The sequence below is a fragment of the Geotrypetes seraphini genome, chromosome 9 (assembly GCF_902459505.1).
Source record: "Geotrypetes seraphini chromosome 9, aGeoSer1.1, whole genome shotgun sequence".
In the NCBI taxonomy this organism is placed as follows: Eukaryota; Metazoa; Chordata; class Amphibia; order Gymnophiona; family Dermophiidae; genus Geotrypetes; species Geotrypetes seraphini.
Genome location: NC_047092.1, coordinates 107,251,276 through 107,271,134, shown reverse-complemented (window position 1 = coordinate 107,271,134; position 19,859 = coordinate 107,251,276). Strand labels below are relative to the sequence as shown.

The following is a 19,859-nucleotide window of genomic DNA, read 5'->3' as shown; positions in this document are numbered from 1 at the left end:
TGCACCCCCCCCCCTAAGGCGGCACCCGGGATGGACCTCCCCCTCGCCCCCCTTGGTACGCTACTGCCCTGGGGAAACAGCCTGCAACAAGATCGCGCGATGCCAGAGATCTTTGCCTGCTTCGGCTGTTTCCTCCGCCGCGGTCCCGCCCCTCCTCTGACATCAGAGGAGGGGCAGGACCGTGGCGGAGGAAACAGTCGAAGCAGGCAAAGATCTCTGGCATCGCGATCTTGCTGCAGGCTGTTTCCAGACGCGACACCCGGCGCAGGGGGGGGGGAACCGGACCGGGAGCACCCCCTCAGGGCTTGGTACCCGGGGCGGACCGCCCCTCCCGCCCCCCCCTTGGTACGCCACTGACCTTTAGCAATTACTGTTCTAGGTCGTTGCCGATTTTCAATCTTGCAACCCATCGATGTACTCTTTCAAAATGGATAGGTCCAATGCCTATGGGGAGTGGTAATTCTTTGTGCAGCCAGTCCTCTAGTTGAGACAGCAGATAAGAATCTAATATAGTTTCTGGTAGACCAACAAAGCAAATATTATCCCTGCGGAAGCAATTTTCTAAGTCTTCAAGTCTAGCTTCTTGTATACAAAGCTGCTCCCTCAGGGCTGCCATTGAACCTGAGGTAGTCCGTGTTATATCCTCAACTTCTGCCACATGTGCGGTGGATAATTTCTGACAGGAAAGACTTCACTCCTGCTATTTGGTCAGACAGCTGGGTAAATCTTGGCTCCAAAGCATTCACCACAGCCATAAATCTAGGTTCCAAGGCCTGAACAACTGCTGTTGTTACTTCTTGCACTGAAAATTCTGAAAATTGACCAGTAGAATTAGCCATGTTGCCAGTCTGTGAATGAGTTTTCTCACTTTTTTTTCCCCTTCACATGGCTCTTTGAGCTCATTCATGTTTCAGATCTTAGCAGATATTTTTCCATGTATCTTAAATGAATTGCTTTTAGGATCCAGAAGATTAATTTGCAGTATTAAGTGCAGTTGAGCCCTGGGGGACAGGAGCCCAGCTCAAATATGTCCTGCTAAGCTGACCAACTTTCTGGAACATCCTTTAGGTTTTTAAATTTGTTTCGATTTAGCGAATATATAGGTATATTAGAGAAATATTTTTGAGAATATATATAAGATGGTGTGAATTGTAAAAAGTAGGATGATATTTTTAAATGTTGTTTTAATTTGTACATTTGGATTTATGTATGCAAATATTTTTGTATGTTATAGACCTCTGATGCAGGCTAAGAGCCGAAACACTGGCAGTGTCGGGTCTTTTTAGTGAATACTAAACTGTCCCAGTTCTATTGGCGTGTACACTCTTGTGGGTGTCTTTGACTTTTCTTTGTATTTTGATCCCTTTCTGTGTGCTGTACTAGAATTTGATCTAGGAAATAATAAACATGCACTTGGCTGCTTGGACCCATTCTGAGAAGTAGTTTTAGGCAATATTTTCCCTCTTTGCACTAACCTAGGCTGTGCAATAGGTTTGTGATGTGCAGGGATCTGTGCCAATCTGCCCATGTCCTTGCCTGCCCCTGGTTTCTGCAGGTCTTTCTCAGGGCTTCATCTTCCCTGTGACACCGTCCAGAGAATAAGTTTTGAACATAGTGAATTGGAAGGGTTTGGTGAGAAAATCTTCCATATGCCCATTTATGCTACTTTTTGGATGTTTTTCTTTTTTTTGAAAATGAACCCCCAAATATCTTAAAATTATAAAAAAAAAAATACAAATTAAACTTCTAAAATACTTTAGGCCTACCTGTATCATAATTTGGGGAAATCACTACTTATCTACAATGACAAATAATCTTTTTTATTGTGTATTAAATTGTGATATTACTTCAGCCATAAGATGGCGTTATCCTGTACATGCATGGAATAGATATGAAGGGTAATGGGAGTTAAAGGGTAAAAGATCAGGTAAAAGTCAAGATTGGATGGGGGAGTTTTGGTGTTGGGTCACATATAGGAAATTGTATGTCCTATGTATCTACCCAAAGCAGAAGAATCTAAGTGTGCAGAGTTGATGATCCCATATGATCTTTAGCCCATATGGTCTTACCATCTTCTTCCATATAACAGTGTTATTATAGATTTGGTACCTTACATTTATGTTTTTGTCTCCCTGGCCAGCCTCCCAAGACAATATATATAGAATCGGAGTCATAGCCTCAAGAAAAAATATAATGGAAAAGGAGGAAAATAACTCTTAAAAACTTGTTTCTCTCTTCCTACAGGAACCTGCTGCAGATATTCAGGAATGAGTGTGGACTGATCTGGCTCTGCCTCACTGTTTTTGGCATCTTCTGTTTCACATTACATATCATAGACATTCTCCAGCACAGCAGGTAGGATCAGTGTACATGCAATAAGTATCCATTCCTAGGAACATTTTCATTCTGATCAACCTGAGATTGGTGTAGATTAAGAAGGGTGGAGGGATGCACTGTGTATATCTCCAAATGACTAAGTGATGTTGATCAGCAAGGATGGTGTGCATACAAATTCTTTCTCCCTCCTCAGATTGGACAAAGGTAGGGCACTTTTACTTTCCTTCCCCAAGTCACATGGACATGGATTATTCGAAGGAGTAGATGTGCAAACCTTCCCTTCTCCCAGACTCCCTCCCTCTTTTTCTCTCTCTCTCTCTCACACACAGCATAATGGTTTTAAGCACCCAGCTACCTCTATTTATTTATTTAAAATATTTGTAATCAACTCTGTCCAAATAATTCTAGGCAGCTTCCACAGAATAACATTCATAATAAAAACTTAAACAGTATAGAAAAAAACTGAGTAATACACCAACTCATACTCATTACATATCTGCTGCCTTGCAAATGAAAAATGTAACCAATCAGGCAATATTCTGTTCAGCACAATGAAATTTGCTCATTATCCCCCCCCCCCCTTTTTACAAAACTACGAAAGCAGTTTTTAGCACTGGCTAGCATGCTGAATGTTCTGCGCTGCTCCCAATGCTCATAGAGTTCCTATGAGCCTGGGTGCAGCACAGAGCATTCAATGCGCCGGCCTGGGCTACAAACCATTTTTGCGGTTTTGTAAAAAACAGGAAAGTCTTTAGTTCCCGCTTGAATGACGCAACAGGTGTAATAGATCTCAAAGCTTGAGGCAAACCGTTCCATAGACTAGGACCAGTTGTACAGCTGTAAAAGAGGGAACATCCAGCAAATTTTACGGATCTTACGGACCTTGCAGGTTGATAGATTCATAAAGTAGAAGCAATCAGTGGGGAAACCAAATTATAAATCTTAAATACTAGCATAAGAATTTTGAAAATAATTCCTTGCCTTATAGGAAGCCAATGAAGCACTTTTAGAGCTGGAGTAACATGTGCATATCAAGAATATAAAAAAAGTCCTCCAAGCAAATCCCAATAGGAGATTATTGCAATAATCGAAACATGGAATCACTATAATTTGAGGCCCAGATTCTATAAATGATGCCTAAAGTTAGCTGCCTAGATCAGCACACATAGCTGATCTAGGCAACTAACTTAATTTTCTTAATTGGCTTAAATGTGCTGATAACTGAAGGGTAATTAATAAGCAATTTTTAAAAACGTTAAAAATTAATTTTGTAGGAGCCTAACTTCTTATCCGCCTACCATTTCAGGATAGGTGTCTACTCCAAGGCACCTGCCAGTAAGTAGGTGTGGTTAGGGAAGATTTTAGAGCAGATTTTGGGTTGATTTGACTTTGGGCTGATAGGCACACTCATTTAGGCTAGGAAAACCATGACCTAATTAGAAGTGCATCTAAGTTTTCAATACTTACTGGCACCTAAAACTGCTTAGGCACTGTTAGGTGCAATTCTTTGGTATAAATAGCACCTAATGAAGTTAGGCCCTGTATATAGAATCAGGGCCTGAATGACCTCCTAAAGTTAGCAGACGAAAGCAGATCAAGTAATCTTCTAATCAACTTTAGTCTAGAAAAAACTTGTCTGATGATCTTTGAAATCTGTGATTTCATTGTAAGGCTAGAATATAGCATAACACCCAGATTTATCTATAGAATTAACAATTAGAATTGTATAGGTCATTAATATGAAAACCAGGAGAATGTCATCTCAAGAACTCAATAACAGTAAAATTTGAGTTTTAGCTCTATTGAGCTGCAGATGATTTCCATGCAACCACTGGCTCACAGTATTCAAGCAAAGTGTCAACATTCAGAAAGTATCATTTACAGAATTTTTAATTTTTAATAAAAATTGTTTATCTGTATACTGCATATATGAAATTTTATAGGAAAATTGTTTAACAATCTACATAATGGTAACAGAAAAATATTAAACATTGCAGAGGGACAGGAACCATGGGGTACAACAGTCTGACATACCATTTCTGATGAGAACTCTGAATTTTTTTAAAATACCATATATACTCGAATATAAGCTGAGATTTTTGGGCCCACAAATGGAGGTCTCAACTTATATTCAGGTCAGTGCCCACCCGACCTCCCCTCCTGGACTTGTTGCAGGCCTCCGTCGGGCCTGCTGTATGACCTGGTGGGGTGAGTTAGGGCAGGAGGGGTCCCTCTTGTCTCCTATCCCAGCCAACTCTGACAAATTTTTTACCTCCCTCCCACCTCCCCCCACATTCCTTTTTGAAACCGTGGTGGCCCAGCAGTGTACCAGACAGGAGCAAGATTTCATGCTCCTACCCAGCATTGAGCTGCTCGCTGAATGGCTGCCAGACATCAGGAGAGAGGGGGCACAGGGTATAGGGCAGGGAGGTAGAACAGGGTGGAGAGCCTGGCAGGGAGGGAGGGGGACAGTGTGGACAGCCATGCAGGGAGGGTGGAGCAGGGTACAGATCCTGGTAGGGCAGGGCACATGAATATTAACTCCCCCGGCTTATATTCGAGTCAACCTTTTTTTTTTTTTTTTTTTTTTTTTTTTTTTTTTTTCCTCATTTGGGGGTAGGGTATCTCATCTTGTACTTGGATCGACTTATATTCGAGTATATACAGTACTAAGGGGGGAATTCATCAATGTGTGCTACTGTTAAGATGGGTTATTTTACCACAAGTACACAAGCATTAGCACAAGGTCTTATTGGATAAAATGGGCCCCTAAAATAGCACAACTTGTGGTAAAATAACCGGTCTTAACAGTAGCACACATTGATGAATTGCTACTGTTAAGATGGGTTATTTTACCACAAGTAGACAAGCATTAGCACAAGGTCTCATTGGATAAAATGGGCCCCTACAATAGCATGATTGTGGTAAAATAACCCGTCTTAACAGTAGCACACATTGATGCATTCCCCCCTAAACTTCCTAGCTGTCAAAATGAAGCAAATCAATCCAAAGCTAAGATGCTAATCCCTATAAAACTTAAATGATGGATGAGAATAGCATGGTTGATCATATCAAAGGCTGCACTTACATATATCCAGGCTTACTAAAAAAATAGTGTTTACCTTTATCAAAGCACTCCCTCACAGTATCAAGTAAAAAAATATGTAAGGTCTCTGTGTAATGCTGTGAACTAAAGCCAAACTGTTTAGCATCCATTATACAAGTTTGATGACAATCTAAAAAGTCTACCAATTGATAATAAATCACTTTTGCAAGGACTTTTGCAAGGAAGGGAAAAGACGAAATTGGCCTATGACTTGAAACTTTATTAGGATCTAAAGAAGAATCTGTTTTTGAAGACATTGTCTTGACAATGCACTATAACATAACATCGTATTATTTCATATACACCACTTTCCGGTATATATTTATTGTCCACTAGTATCCAAATTTTACCCCCAAACCTCAGCAACACCACTCCAGGCTCAGACTCTTCATAGCCTTGAGCTTGATGTGTCAGTTCGTCATCGGTTCTACTATTGATTTTCTTAACTTTTAAATAATGCATATAGCTTTTAAATGTTCAAAGAGATTTTTTCAAAGTAGTATAACTTAAAGAGGTGAGATTCACTTATCTTTATGGTCATTCAGATAGGATGCGATAAGCCAACATGTTTCGCTATTACAAGCTTTATCAAGGATGTGTACCTCTCATATTCTCCATCTTCTCATCTGACCATTTCCCAGCTATAAGTGTATACCAGAAAATGGTGTATATGAAATAGTAAGATATTTGTTGAAAGGTCCTAAGTATAAATATATAGGTGCATGGTGAACTAAGTAGAACATAAGTTTTTATTTGTATGCCACACAAATGTCTTTCGGTTTAAGGTGGTGAACAACAAAGATATATCAAGGAAAATTGTTAAAATTAAAGACAGCTTAAACCATACCACGGCATATAGATATTCCCTGTCTGTCCCAGATAGGATCACAATCTATGCTTAGTAACTTAATATATATAAGTATATAATATATATAATAGAAGAAGAAAATGTGTAAATATGTAAATGGTAGGAACCATGTGCTTATAATAGAAAAAGAAAACAATATTAAAATCACAATAAAGTAAGAAAAAAATATTAGCATTGAAGACAGGTTGAACCATACCAGACGGGATCACAATCTATGCTTAGTGGCCTAAACAGTAAATAGTAGGAACTATGGTGCTCATAATTAAAAAAAAAGTCTAAAAAGTGGCCTAAATGGGTACTTGGACGATCAAAAAGCCTGCTCGTCCAAGTACCCATAATCAAAGCTGGTTTTAGACGTATCTAAAACCAGCTTAGGCCTTTCCCCTGCCTCTAAATGCATAGAGCAAAAAGAGGCATCTTTACAGGAGGGGAAAGGGCGGGTGGTGGGCAGGAGGTGGACCGACCTAGACCTAGGCGTACAGCAGGTATAACCAAATGTTTAGGCAGGTTGCCTAGTTGGCACTTATATGTTTTGACTTAGACCAAGTCAAAACAAGTATAAGTGCCGAAAAGCACAGCCATCTGCTTCCATCAAGGCCGATCCTCCGGAATGCATCACAAATCCACCAGCAGTCTCCCGACATCAGATACTCCAGTTCTGGAACAGGCCAGTGGGCCGCCGTTGAAGCAGACCCTGCCCAACGTGCAGGGCAGGACCCAATGACAAGGCAAACAGCGCAGATAAGCAGAGATCTCCTGCCGCCGCCCCAATCTCTCGCCGCTCTCATCTCTACCACTGAGAAAGGAGGCCTGAAACAGACCTCGGCCCAACATGAAGGGAACGGCCTGAAGCAAACCACAGCAGTAAGTAAGGTCGTTAACGGCCAAGAAAGTGTATTTCGGTTAGGGACATAAAATGAATAAATAAGGATAAAGATTAAGATTAAAAAGAATAAGAAAAAATAACCTAGAATGTTAAAAATAAAATATAAGGATACAAAAATAACAGAAAATACTACAAATAAAACAATATAAAAATAAAAAGGCAGTAGGCAACATAACTCACAGCCTAACCTGCCGCCATCTTGGAAAAAAAAAAGATCACAGATGATCTAATTTGCTGTTTTAAAGCAGTTACATCTTTTTTTTTTTTTTTTTGGCAACCTCACACATAATTTGGGTCCACTTGCAATGTTGTAAGACTCCTGATGTAGGCATAGTTGCTGAAACACCACAATACCCTGTACAGTAGTGGTCTCAAACTTGTGGCCTGCCAGGTACTATTTTGAGGCACATAGTATGTTTATCATAATCACAAAAGTAAAATAAAAGTTTCTTGATCATATGCCTCTTTAGTTATAAATTACAATATTATTATTAAAATTTAGCCAAAAGGAAAGATTTATAAACTATAGAGTTTTACCTCATGCAAAATTGTCATTTCTTTAATAAGACATTAACTATTTTTCTGAGGCCCTCCAAGTACCTACAAATCCAAAATGTGGCCCTGCAAAGTTTGAGACCACTGCTGTACAGGATTGGCAGTAGTGATGCCCACTCTACTGCCTCGGTCACCGCTGTCCGGACCCACCCAGACCCCACACACATACACCCTCGTGCCTAGGCAGGAGGAATGCCCACACTCTGCTGCCACTAGCGTTCCTCACCTGACAACCTTTCCGATAGTCCCTTGCCCTCTCCATACCTTGAAATTGAAGGATGGCTGGAGGGATGCCCACACCCTCCAGTCAGCAGGCCTGCCTCTTCAAAATGGCACGCCATCCCCTTCCCAGTGCATCCTGGGAAGCACTAGAAGAAGCCTAAGACCCTGATTGACTCAGGCACTTAAGGTCCCTCCCTATCCCAGGATAAAATGGGCAGGTGAGGGTCCTTAGGCACCAGAGCCAATCAGGGCCTTAAGTCTCCTAGTGCATCCCAGGATGTACCAGGAAGGTGAAGGCCTGCCATTTTGAAGAGGTGGGCCTCCCAGCCAGAGGAAGTGGGCATCCCTCCATCCATCCTTCAATTTCAAGGTGCAGGGGAGCGGGGGGATTGTTGTGGGGGCAAGGGACACCAGTGGCAGGAAGAAGTGGGCATCCCTCCTGCCATACTTCAATTTCAAGGAACAGGTGGAGAGGGGCTGTCAGGGGGTTGTCAGTGGGGGGTGGGGGATGCTGTCAGCAGGAAGGAGTTGTCATCCTTTCTGCCATCCTTCATTTTAAAGGTGCAGGGTATACCAGTGGCAAGAGGAAGTGGGCATCCCTCCTGCTAAACAGGGGGCATCAAATGGCCCTGGGGGATCAGTGGGAGGGAGGAATCAGGGGTCTTTTTTATTTAATTTGTGGAGGGGCGGAGGGTCTGAGCTCTCAAGACTTCCTTTCCTGTCATTGCCTGAGCCAATCAGCGCTCAGGCACTGACCAGATTAGAGAATCACTCGACGATGATAAAAATTGCCCTGAATGCTCGTTTTAATATTAATGACCTCATTCTAATACCATTTTAATATTAATGACCTTGTTGTACTACATTTGTATGGCAGAGTCGGAGTCTGCTAGGAAGCTCGAAAAAGACCACGGTGAGCCATTCTGTTAATCGACCAGTAAAATACTGGCACCCTAAACTGGCTAGAACCGTTTTAGCGACCATCGTTAAAGTTTTGAGAATCCGGCCCTTAGTCCAGCGACTTACTAGTTTTTTAACATCATAGGAAAAATTGTTTACAAAAAAATTGGAAACTCACTTGACTAAGGGGCTCATAATCAAAACAAAAATACGTCTAAAAAGTGGCCTAAATCGGTACTTGGATGATCAAAAAGCCAGATCGTCCAAGTACCGATAATCATAGCTGGTTTTAGACGTATCTAAAACCAGCTTAGGTCTTTCCCCTGCCTCTAAATGCAAAGAGAGAAAAGAGGTGTTTTTAGAGGAGGGGAAAGGGAAGGAGGTGGGCAGGAGGTGGGCTGACTTAGACATAGTCGTACAGCAGGTATAACCAAAAGTGTGAACAGGTTGCCTAGTCAGCACTTATATGTTTTGACTTAGACCAAGTCAAAACAGGTATAAGTGCCAAAAAAGGGGCCGCTGAGCTGATCGCAGCTGCCGAGATCAGCTCAGCGGCCCCGGCAACCTGCCCACCCCCCACTGCAATGATCGCAGCAGGAGAGATGGCTCAGCTCCCCTACCATGATGGCGATTGCCCACACCCCGAACCATGGCACTTCGAGGGGTGGGGCTGTGTCGGGGCAGGAAGGGTGGGCTCCCTCCTGCCCATATTGGTTTCAGGGGGGTGGATCATGTCATGAGAGATTGCACAGTTCCCCTGCCACGATCCTCACCCCGAAGTGCCGCATTTCGGGGGATGCCATCACGGCAGGAGAGATGCCCAATCTCTCCTGCCGCGATCCACTCCTCCAAACTGATATAGGCAGGAGGGAGCCCAACCCCTCCTGCCCTGATGCAGTCCTCCACCCCCCCCCAATCGGAACAGGCAAGAGGGAGCCCAAACCCCTCCTGCCCTGGCAAAACCCCCACCCTTGATCAGATCAGGCAAGAGGGAGCCCAACCCCTCCTACCCTGGCAAAACCCACACCCCCCAACCTCTCCTGCCCCAGTGACTGCCCTACCCCCCACCCTCACTAAGATACGGGCAGGAGGGATCCCAGGCCCTCCTGCCCATGACGCACCCCCACGACTGCCCCCCAAACCCTCCAACTGCTGATCCTGTAACACCCCACAGCCCTGACATCCCATTACCTAAAAGAAGTTGACCAGATGGATGCGTCCCAAGCCCGTCCGCCCAGCAAGCCTGCCATTTGGTGGATTGAGGGCCTGCCGGGCAGACGGGCTTGGTACCCGTCCATCAGGTCAACTTCTTTTAGGTAAGGGGAGGTATCAGGGGTGGGGGAGTTGCGGGGTTGGAAGTTGGGGGGTTGGGGGGCCAATCGGGGGTTCAGGGGCAGTCGTGGGGGGTGTCATGGGCAGGAGGGCCTAGGATCCCTCATGCCTGTACTTAGTGGGGGAGTAGGGGGTCGTCTGGGCAGGAGGGGTTGGGCTTCCTCCTGCCCAGATGGTATCGGGGGTGGGGATTTCACAGGGCAGTAGGGATTGGGCTCCCTCCTGCCCGGATGGTTTCGGGGCTGGGGGACTGCATTGGGGCAGGAGGGGTTGGGCTCCCACATGTCCAGATCAGTTCAGGGGGATGGCTATCTCTTCTGCCACTATAGCAAAGATTGGGCATTGAGTAGTGGCAGTAAGGGGGCACTATGGTCTGCTGTATTGGAATGGATAGTGTGCAAGAGTTGTTTGTTGAATACTTTGTACATTTTTCTACATGTACCTACTTTTCATATGATTCTGGGTAAATCTAGTTAGATGCATATGTGATAGTTAAGGCCACACCCAATTAGAAGCTTATGAAAAGTTTTGTTACAAAGAGGTAAAAACTTGAATATGGATTGCAGCTGAGGCCAGAAAAACTAGAAATAAACAAAATACACTAGGAGGTACTAGGGAGAAAAAGTATAATAATATCATCTGCTGTTTAATGTATTTATTAATGACCTGGAAACGGGGACGAAATGTGAAGTTATAAAATTTGCGGATGACACTAAACTCTGTAGAAGGGTTAGAACTATGGAAGAGTGTGAGGACCTACAAAGGGACCTAAACAAACTGGAGGAGTAGGCGAATAAATGGCAGATGAACTTCAATGTAGGGAAATGTAAGGTCATGCATTTAGGGAGAAAGAACCGGATGTTCAGCTACCAAATGGGGGGAATAGTATTAGAGGGAAGTAACCTTGAAAGAGATTTGGGTGTACTGGTGGATACAACAATGAAGTCAACGGCACAATGTGCAGCAACCGCGAAGAAGGCAAACAGAATGTTGGGTATTATTAAGAAGGGTATTATGACCAGAACAAAAGAAGTCATTCTGCCGTTGTATCGGGCAATGGTGCGCCCGCACCTGGAGTACTGTGTTCAGTATTGGTCACCGTACCTTAAGAAGGATATGGCAATACTTGAGAGAGTCCAGAGGAGAGCGACACGAATGATTAACGGCATGGAAAACTTTTCATACACTGAAAGATTGGAGAGGCTGGGGCTCTTCTCCCTGGAAAAGCGGACACTCAGAGGAGACATGATAGAGACCTACAAGATCATGAAGGGCATAGAGAAAGTAGAGAGGGATAGATTCTTCAAATTTTCAAAACATATAAGAACAAGAGGGCATTCGGAAAAATTGGAAGGGGACAGATTCAAAACAAATGCTAGGAAGTTTTTCTTTACCCAGCGTGTGGTGGACACCTGGAATGCACTTCCAGAGGACGTAATAGGACAGAGTACGGTACTGGAGTTCAAGAAAGGATTGGACAATTTCCTACTGGAAAAAGGGATAGAGGGGTATAGATAGGGAGCTACTGCGCAGGTCCTGGACCTGTTGAGCCGCTGCGTGAGTGGACTGCTGGGCACGATGGACCTCGGGTCTGACCCAGTGGAGGCATTGCTTATGTTCTTATGTTCTTATGTACTGTGCTGGATTAAGCAAGACCATAGGAGATATCAGGTATAGATATACATAACACACTTATAGAGCTATTAATCTAATTCCATCTTTCTGTCTTTCTTTGTGTCTAAAGTCTGAAGGATTCCTGCTTAAAAAAGGCCTGGATTAGGGGGATCGGAGAAGCCTCAGGACTTGAGTGATAACACATGTTCATGGCATTCCATTGCTGGGTAGAAAAGCAAACCTTTCTTGAAGATACTCTAAAGAAGTATTGAATATGAATGGAATATGACTGAAATATGAATGTGTGGCTATGAGTGACTGTATGGGATCCCATGTGCAACTGGAAATTAGTTTTGAAAATTGTATTTTTATATATTTTAAACCTGGAGAAATTATGAGAGGCAGCATCTGCATTTTGCTAGCCTACCATAGAAACTCTCTTCAGTCTGTAGATGTGAAGGGAGGGCTCCTTCGGCCCACATAGGAATTTGCAGTAAGAGGGGCTCACAAACACAGGAAAAATCCAGACCGATAGCATTTGAGTTCCTGACACAAAGAACTGTTTGGATTTAAACTGTTAGAGAATACTGGGAGAAGGAGCTTGTTTTGGGTATATTGTGGGGTTTTATGCATGTGAACAAATATATAATGTGTAAAACTTTTCTTTAATCCTGGTTTCTCTAAGAGCTAAAAGGAATTCTATTATTGAACTAAGCTCAGCCTTCGTCAGTGATGAGCTGGCTGACCATTGGTAGAAGAGTGTCATCTAGTCATAAAAGCAAAAAGGGGGAATTTAAACTTAAGGATTATATACACTGAGTAAAATGGCAATCAGATTAAAATATTGAAATTATTAATAAACAACCTCCCCCATGCTAATACCATATAACACAAAAAAGTGACCTAAAAGGCAGTTTTATTTGTTTAAGTGGTGGATTCCCCCTAATAAGAATGAAAATACTATAACCAATGAATCAACTAAAACCAAAAAAGTGTGAGCTCAAATAACTGCATTGGGCCTTACAGAGACTGAGAGAGCAAGCAACTACATAAAATAAAAAAAACTAAAATGAACTACAAAACAACAGACCAGCAAAGAGGCAAAAGATTAACTCAAAAAATGCTTACCAATGGTTAGTGCACCTTATAAAGGCTAGGCCAAGTTGTACTATAATGGCTGCCATTAAAGGAAGGGGACGGCATAGAGAATGCTGTAAATTGTTTTTTGAAAAAGGTTTGTTCAATTATAATGCTTACTAAAGGTTAGTGATATCTTATAAAAGCTAAGCCGACGTATACTGCAATAGATACCATTAGAAAAAGGGCGCGGCATAAAGAACGCTGTGATTTATTTTTTAAAAAGATTTCTACATTAATATTGAAAAACTTACAATGATACAGCCGAAAAAACCATAACTTGCCGAACAATAATAAATAAAGGTGTTATGCCACGAGGAGTACGAATGCTGTCTGCTGACACAATGTGTATAGTTCTAAAAGAACTTGGAGGGGATCCGATTAAAAAACTAACTATAACATCTGACGAAGCACGTTTCCTATACGAACCAATGTGTATGTGCCACCCTGTGGCCTAAAAAGTACCAGCAGGTTAGATTGTATTGTAAAACAAGGAAAACTTTACACACTTGGGGCCTGATTCTCTAAAAGTGCGTCCTGATTTTAGGCAGCTGTAGGCGTCCTACAGCTGTCTAATCAGCCAATCGGGATGCACGTTTTTAAAAAAAAATGCTCCCCAGGCAGGCCGCCTATATTGAAGGCGAGGCCCGCAAGACACCTAGGCCCTGATTCTGAATAGAACGCCCGGGAGAGGCGTCCTATTCAGAATCGGCCTAAACTAAACTCCGATTCTGTAACCGGCGTCCATGTTACAGACGCGGGTTAGAGAAACGGGTTAGATTAGACACGGCCCGCTACACTTATCGTGACAAGGGATCTCTCTGCTGCTATAAGTATAGCGGGCCGCGGCCCCCTGACCAAGAGGGTGCCCAAACCCTCTGCCCGAAGATGCACCCCCCCCGACACTACCGACCGCCCCCCGACACTACCGACCGCCCCCCCCAAAATTACCGATCCCCCCCGACAATATCGATAGCTGGCAGGAGGGTGCCCAATCCCTCCTGCCCGAAGACGCACCCCTCCAAACCTCCACTCCACCAAACCTGTTCTTAGATGGGTCTTGCACGTCTTGAGCCGGCAGGCACGCCTCGTCGAAATGAAGCGGGCCCGCCCCTTCCCGGCCCATCCCGCCGAAGCCTAAGGCCTGATTGGCCCAGGCTCTTGAAGCCTGGACCAATCAGGCCTTAGGCATAGTGGGTCCGCCCATCCCCACTAAGTCTAAGGTCTGTTTGGCCAATCAGGCCTTAGATTAAGTGGGGATGGGCGGACCCGCTATGCCTAAGGCCTGATTGGTCCAGGTTTCTAAATGGGCCGGGAAGGGGCGGGCCCGCTTCATTTCGACGAGGCGTGCCTGCTGGCTCAAGACGTGCAAGACCCATCTAAGAACAGGTTTGGTGGAGTGGAGGTTTGGGGGGGGTGCGTCTTCGGGCAGGAGGGATTGGGCACCCTCCTGCCAGCTATCGATATTGTCAGGGGGGGGATCGGTAATGTCAGGGGGGGGGCGGTCGGTAGTGTCGGGGGGGTGCGTTTTCGAGCAGAGGGTTTGGACACCCTCCTGGTCAGGGGGCCGCGGCCCGCTACACTTATAGCGGCAGAGAGATCCCTTGCCGCGATAAGTTTAGCGGCCGCGTCTACTTACAATGTAGGCCAGCATTTTGCTGGCCTACATTTTAAGCTTCTCCTCTACTAGGGAGACACATAGGGCCGCCTAGGTTAAGCCTAAGGCCCGCCTAAGGCCCTTAGACGAGCTTAGGCATCTTGCGGGTCTCCCTAGGCTCCCGGAGGTGCCTTCAGGCTTGCCTGGGGAGCATTTTTTTTAAAAAAAACGTGCATCCCGATTGGCTGATTAGACAGCTGTAGGACGCCTAAAATCGGGATGCACTTTGGAGAATCAGGGCCTTGATGTAGAAAATTCATAACAACAGTGTGAAACAACATACAAAAAAAAATAAATGGTGCTAAGTGATATAAAAAAAACTTCAATAGCAAAAAGTCACCACCACATAATGGAATAAAAAACTAAAAAACATAAAATATATGAACAAATGAAACTGAGTTCATAACCATAATGGAGAAATGTGAACATGAATGTGAATACAAATGGAGCTGAATTCATAGCCATAATAAAGAAATATAAACACAATCCAATGGCACCATAATGAACATTATTAAATATGGAATATATCTAACCAACAATGTACATATAAAATTACCTACTTCCGCATAGCTATTAAAAAGCTCTGAATCTGAAACACTCATAAGAATACAAATAAAAAGGGAGAAAAACACTGATAGACCTCGAAATGATTAATAAAGTAAACCAATCACAAAAATATAATAATAAAAATAAGAATGGTATATTAATACCAACAAATATGCATAATACAGGGGGCATAATTTATACAAACAATGCATATCAATGAATCATAAAAATGGTCTCAAAATAAGTTCCATATTCAACCCACTAGGAGTTACTGTATTAAAATCATGAATGTAACGCTGTTCTTCCTTCAAAAGTAAAGAATCTACATCACCATCCCTCCACCTTGTTTTTATTACTCTAATGACAAAAAACTTTAAATCTTCAATGCAATGGCCCTTTTCATACCAATGTTGCACTATTGGTGCCGACTGTATATTCCTGCTGATGCAACTTCTATGTTCTATCATCCTAGTTTTAATCATACGTTTTGTTTTACCAATGTACCACTTGGAACATGGACATATAATTGCATAAATCACCTGAAAAGTGTTGCAATCACTATGTTCTCTTAATGTAATATTGACACCAGTAGCAGGATGTTGAAAATCTGAAATACTGCTTTGATTAGTCACCCATCAGCAATCTGGGGGGTCGGTGAACATGCATTTTGTGCAGCAGTGATGATTAAGAATGTACCCAGAGTAGCTGTAAAGACTACAGTACCACCTTACTAAGATAAGTAGTTTCTGTTCCTTTTTTAGGAGCTGTGGATGTTGTTAGAACTTATGTTATATAGTAATGGTGGGTGAGACTGTGAACAAGCAATGATGGTCTCTTTACCCAGCTTCTCTGTGATATTTCACTGGGATATAGTTGTGGGTCTGAGCGTTCACTATTAAGCACGAATCATATTTTGTGTGGTCATTTTTTTATATACAAAGAGATTTATAGATTGCTGATGGGTGACTAATCAAAGCAGTATTTTCAGTATCACCCTTCTTTTGTCATTATAATTCCCTCTTATAATAAGGAAAATCTGAAATAGTCATACTGTGCTTACAATGTCCACATGGTGTATGGCCAATTGAACCAACGTCATTTGTTCTGGGGTCTGGGAGTGTAGAAGGTACTAACATATCTCTAAGATTCTTATTTCTTGAAAATGCGACAACTGGTTTGATATTTCTGAAACATTCATGAGTTCCTAGAATATGCCAATTTTTCTTAATTATATCTTGAATATCATGAGAGAGATGTGAAAATCTGAGAGTACATACTAAATCTGTTTTAGGTTTGTTCAATGTCGGATTCAATAACTCCGCTCTTTGTTGGATTTGTGCCCTTTCAAGACAATCTAACACACAGGCCTCTGGGTAGCCTGTTGATAAAAAATTATTTGCCATCATTGGTGCCTGACGTTCAAATTCATCCAAATCAGTGCACAACCTTTGTAATCTTAAAAATTGTGAATACGGGAGATTCTTCAAACTTTTATTATGAAAACTGGTGAAATGGAGATAAGTGTTTCTGTCAGTGTCTTTCCTATGGATTGAAGTCTTGAAACAATATCTCGTTTTGTAGATCTTAATATCCAGAAAAGAGATGGATTGGTTATCATATTCCATCTTGAATTTCAAATTGATATCACAAGTATTAAGCCACTGATGAAAAGCAATCAATTTCTCACTATCACCTTTCCATAAAATAAACACATCGTCGATGTATCTTTTGTAAAGTATAATGTTTTCTAGTAAGTTGTTTAAAAGTGTAGGTGGTTTGCTTGCAGATTTGGGGAGAGAGTGTGAGGAGACCCATAGGTTAAGTCGATACTGTACTTGATACTGTACCCTCAGATAGGGGGAAGTCAATTATTCGGTGTAACCTGGCTTAACAACTTTCTATTTTATTTCTCTTTCTTTTGGTAAGTTGTTTAAAAGTGTAGGCCGTTTGCTCACGGATCAGGGGGGAGGGTGTGAAGAGACCCATAGGTTCAGTCGATACTGTACTTGTGATCCCCCACTTATGCTCCACGAGGTTCAGTAGGTATGTAATTTAATTGGTATATTTTTTTATATTTTTCATATTTAGGTCAAGGGGTCAGGCTATGATAACAACACGTACAATGCTTTATCTCCACAGGTTCGAACCATCATGTGTATACTGTGGCTCCACCAGCAGAACACTCTATGGCTCCCCCTGCTGTCCCCTGTATGGCACCTTCAGTCTCTTCTAGCCCTATCATACATGGTGAGTATTCTCCCTGTGTGAGATGAAGCATCCCACTGACCCCCCCCCTTCAACATATTTGTACACCATTCATCATTGTAATTTCTCCTTTCCAGGTGTGCAAGATACTAATCTGTCCACTGCTTTATATCCACAGGTTTGAACCCTATGACTCCTCATGCGTCCACCACTATGGCATATCCCTTATGTTCAAGCCCTATCATACGTGGTAAATAACCTCCATGTGCAAGATCATTACCCCCCACCCTCCTCCAGCTTATGTGTACCCCATTTATCATTGTTATTTCTCCTTTCCAGGTGTCCAAGATACCAGTGCTTCTTGGCGGGTAGCACACATGTTTCATGGATAGCCATCTCCATCATACACGGGTAAGTTTTTAGCTTAATGGGTTTCTTTTGTATTTGTCCTATCTTATATCTTCAAGGTGCCACCCAGTGTCAGGCAATAATAGATTTTGGTTTATTTTATATACTAGGACCCGAAACGTCAACGCCTGTGCAACCAACTAGGCCACCTACTGGCCCCACAGAAGCTGTGTATCGAGGTATGTAGCGCTCATTTGCTTCCCTTTCTTTAATTGACATTTTGTTTTTTGCAATCCTTATCCCCTATTTTTCCTCTTACCTTCAGCGCTCTCAGCGATGTACACTGAGGACACAAAGTTGCCAACATTCCAATGAGGTTCAGCATGGGACACTGTTAATAAGGATACCACAGTTATTCAGTGTGGACTTATAAGCACATAAGCATTGCCTCTGCCGAGTCAGACCATAGGTCCATCATGCCCAGCAGTCCACTCCCGCGGCGGCCCCCCAGGTCAATGACCTGCAGTGATCCATTACTCTACTACTCTTTTACTCTATAGCCTTTTGTACTGTATAGTAACCCTCTAATTGTACCACTGGATCCCCTTTTTCTTCAGGAACTTGTCCAATCCATTTTTGATCCCCAAAGTCGTACTCTGCTCTACCACCTCCTCTGGAAGCGCATTCCAGGTGTCCACCACCCTCTGTGTGAAGAAGAACTTCCTAGCATTTGTTCTGAACCTATCTCCCATCAATTTTTTTGAATGCCCTCTAGTTTTTGATGCCCCCGCCAGTCTGAAGAATCTGTCCCTCTCCACCTTCTCTACACCCTTCATGATCTTATAAGTTTCTATCATATCTCCTCGAAGTCTCCGCTTTTCCAGGGAAAAGAGCCCCAGCTTCTCGAGCCTCTCAGCATATGAGAGGTTTTCCATGCCCTTTATTTTTGTTGCTCTTCTCTGGACCCTCTCGAGTATTGCCATATCCTTCTTAAGGTACGGCGACCAGTACTGAACGCAGTACTCCAGATGCGGTCGCACCATCGCCCTATACAGCGGGAGGATAACTTCCTTGGTTCCTTGGTTCTGGTAGTTTTTTGATAATGCCCACATTCTGTTCGCCTTTTTTGAGGCCGCTGCGCATTGTGCCGCCGGTTTCATTGTTTTATCCACCAAAACCCCCAAGTCCTTTTCTAGGTTGCCTTCCCCCAATATTATCCCCCCCATCATGTAACTGTACATCGGGTTCCTTTTTCCTATGTTCATAACTTTACATTTCTCTACATTGAAGCTCATCTGCCATTTATTTGCTCACTCACTCAGTTTGTTCAGGTCCCTTTAAAGTTCTTTACATTCCTCTACAGATCTAACTTTACTGGAGAGTTTTGTGTCATCCGCAAATTTTATAACTTCGCACTTTGTCCCTGTTTCCAGGTCATTAATAAATATATTGAATAGCAGTGGTCCCAGCACTGACCCTTGTGGGACCCCACTCGTGACCCCTTTCCAGTCTGAGTAGTGTCCTTTTACTCCTACCCTCTGTTTCCTGTTCGCCAGCCAGTTTCTGATCCATCTGTGTATGTCCCCTTCCACTCCGTGATTCCACAGTTTCCTTAGTAGGTGCTTGTGAGGTACCTTGTCGAAGGCTTTCTGGAAGTCCAGGTATACTATGTCTATGGGGTCACCTTTGTCCAAATGTTCGCTTATCCCCTCGAAGAAGTGCAGCAGGTTCATTTGGCATGATCTTCCAGTACAGAAACCATGCTGTCTTGTTCTCATCAGGTTATTTTTTTCTATATGCTCATTGATAGTGTCCTTGATTAATGATTCGGCCATCCTCCCCAGAACTGAGGTTAAGCTGACCGGTCTATAATTCCCCGGGTCGCCTCTGGATCCCTTCTTGAAGATAGGTGAACATTCGCTATCCTCCAGTCTTCTGATATTACCCCTGTTTTCAAGGATAGGTTGCAAATCTGCTGTAGTAACTCCGCTATTTCATCTCTAAATTCTTTTAGTATTCTTGGGTGGATTCCGTCCGGGCCCGGAGATTTGTCAGTTTTTAGCTTATCTATCTGTTTGAGTACATCTTCGAGGCTTACCTCCATGCACGATAATTTTTCCTCTTGGTCCCCCTTGAAGAATTTTTC

The 19,859-nt window shown here is 43.1% G+C and overlaps 1 protein-coding gene across 1 annotated transcript in view; it reads left to right on the top strand.

The window, feature by feature from the left end:
• Positions 1–19,859, top strand: part of LOC117366358 (galactose-3-O-sulfotransferase 2-like) — a 247,771-nt gene that overhangs the window by 111,399 nt on the left and 116,513 nt on the right. The window contains exon 2 of the mRNA XM_033957636.1: positions 2,245–2,355. Within this exon, the coding sequence (XP_033813527.1) occupies positions 2,245–2,355 (111 nt within the window). The remainder of the gene's footprint in view (positions 1–2,244; positions 2,356–19,859) is intronic.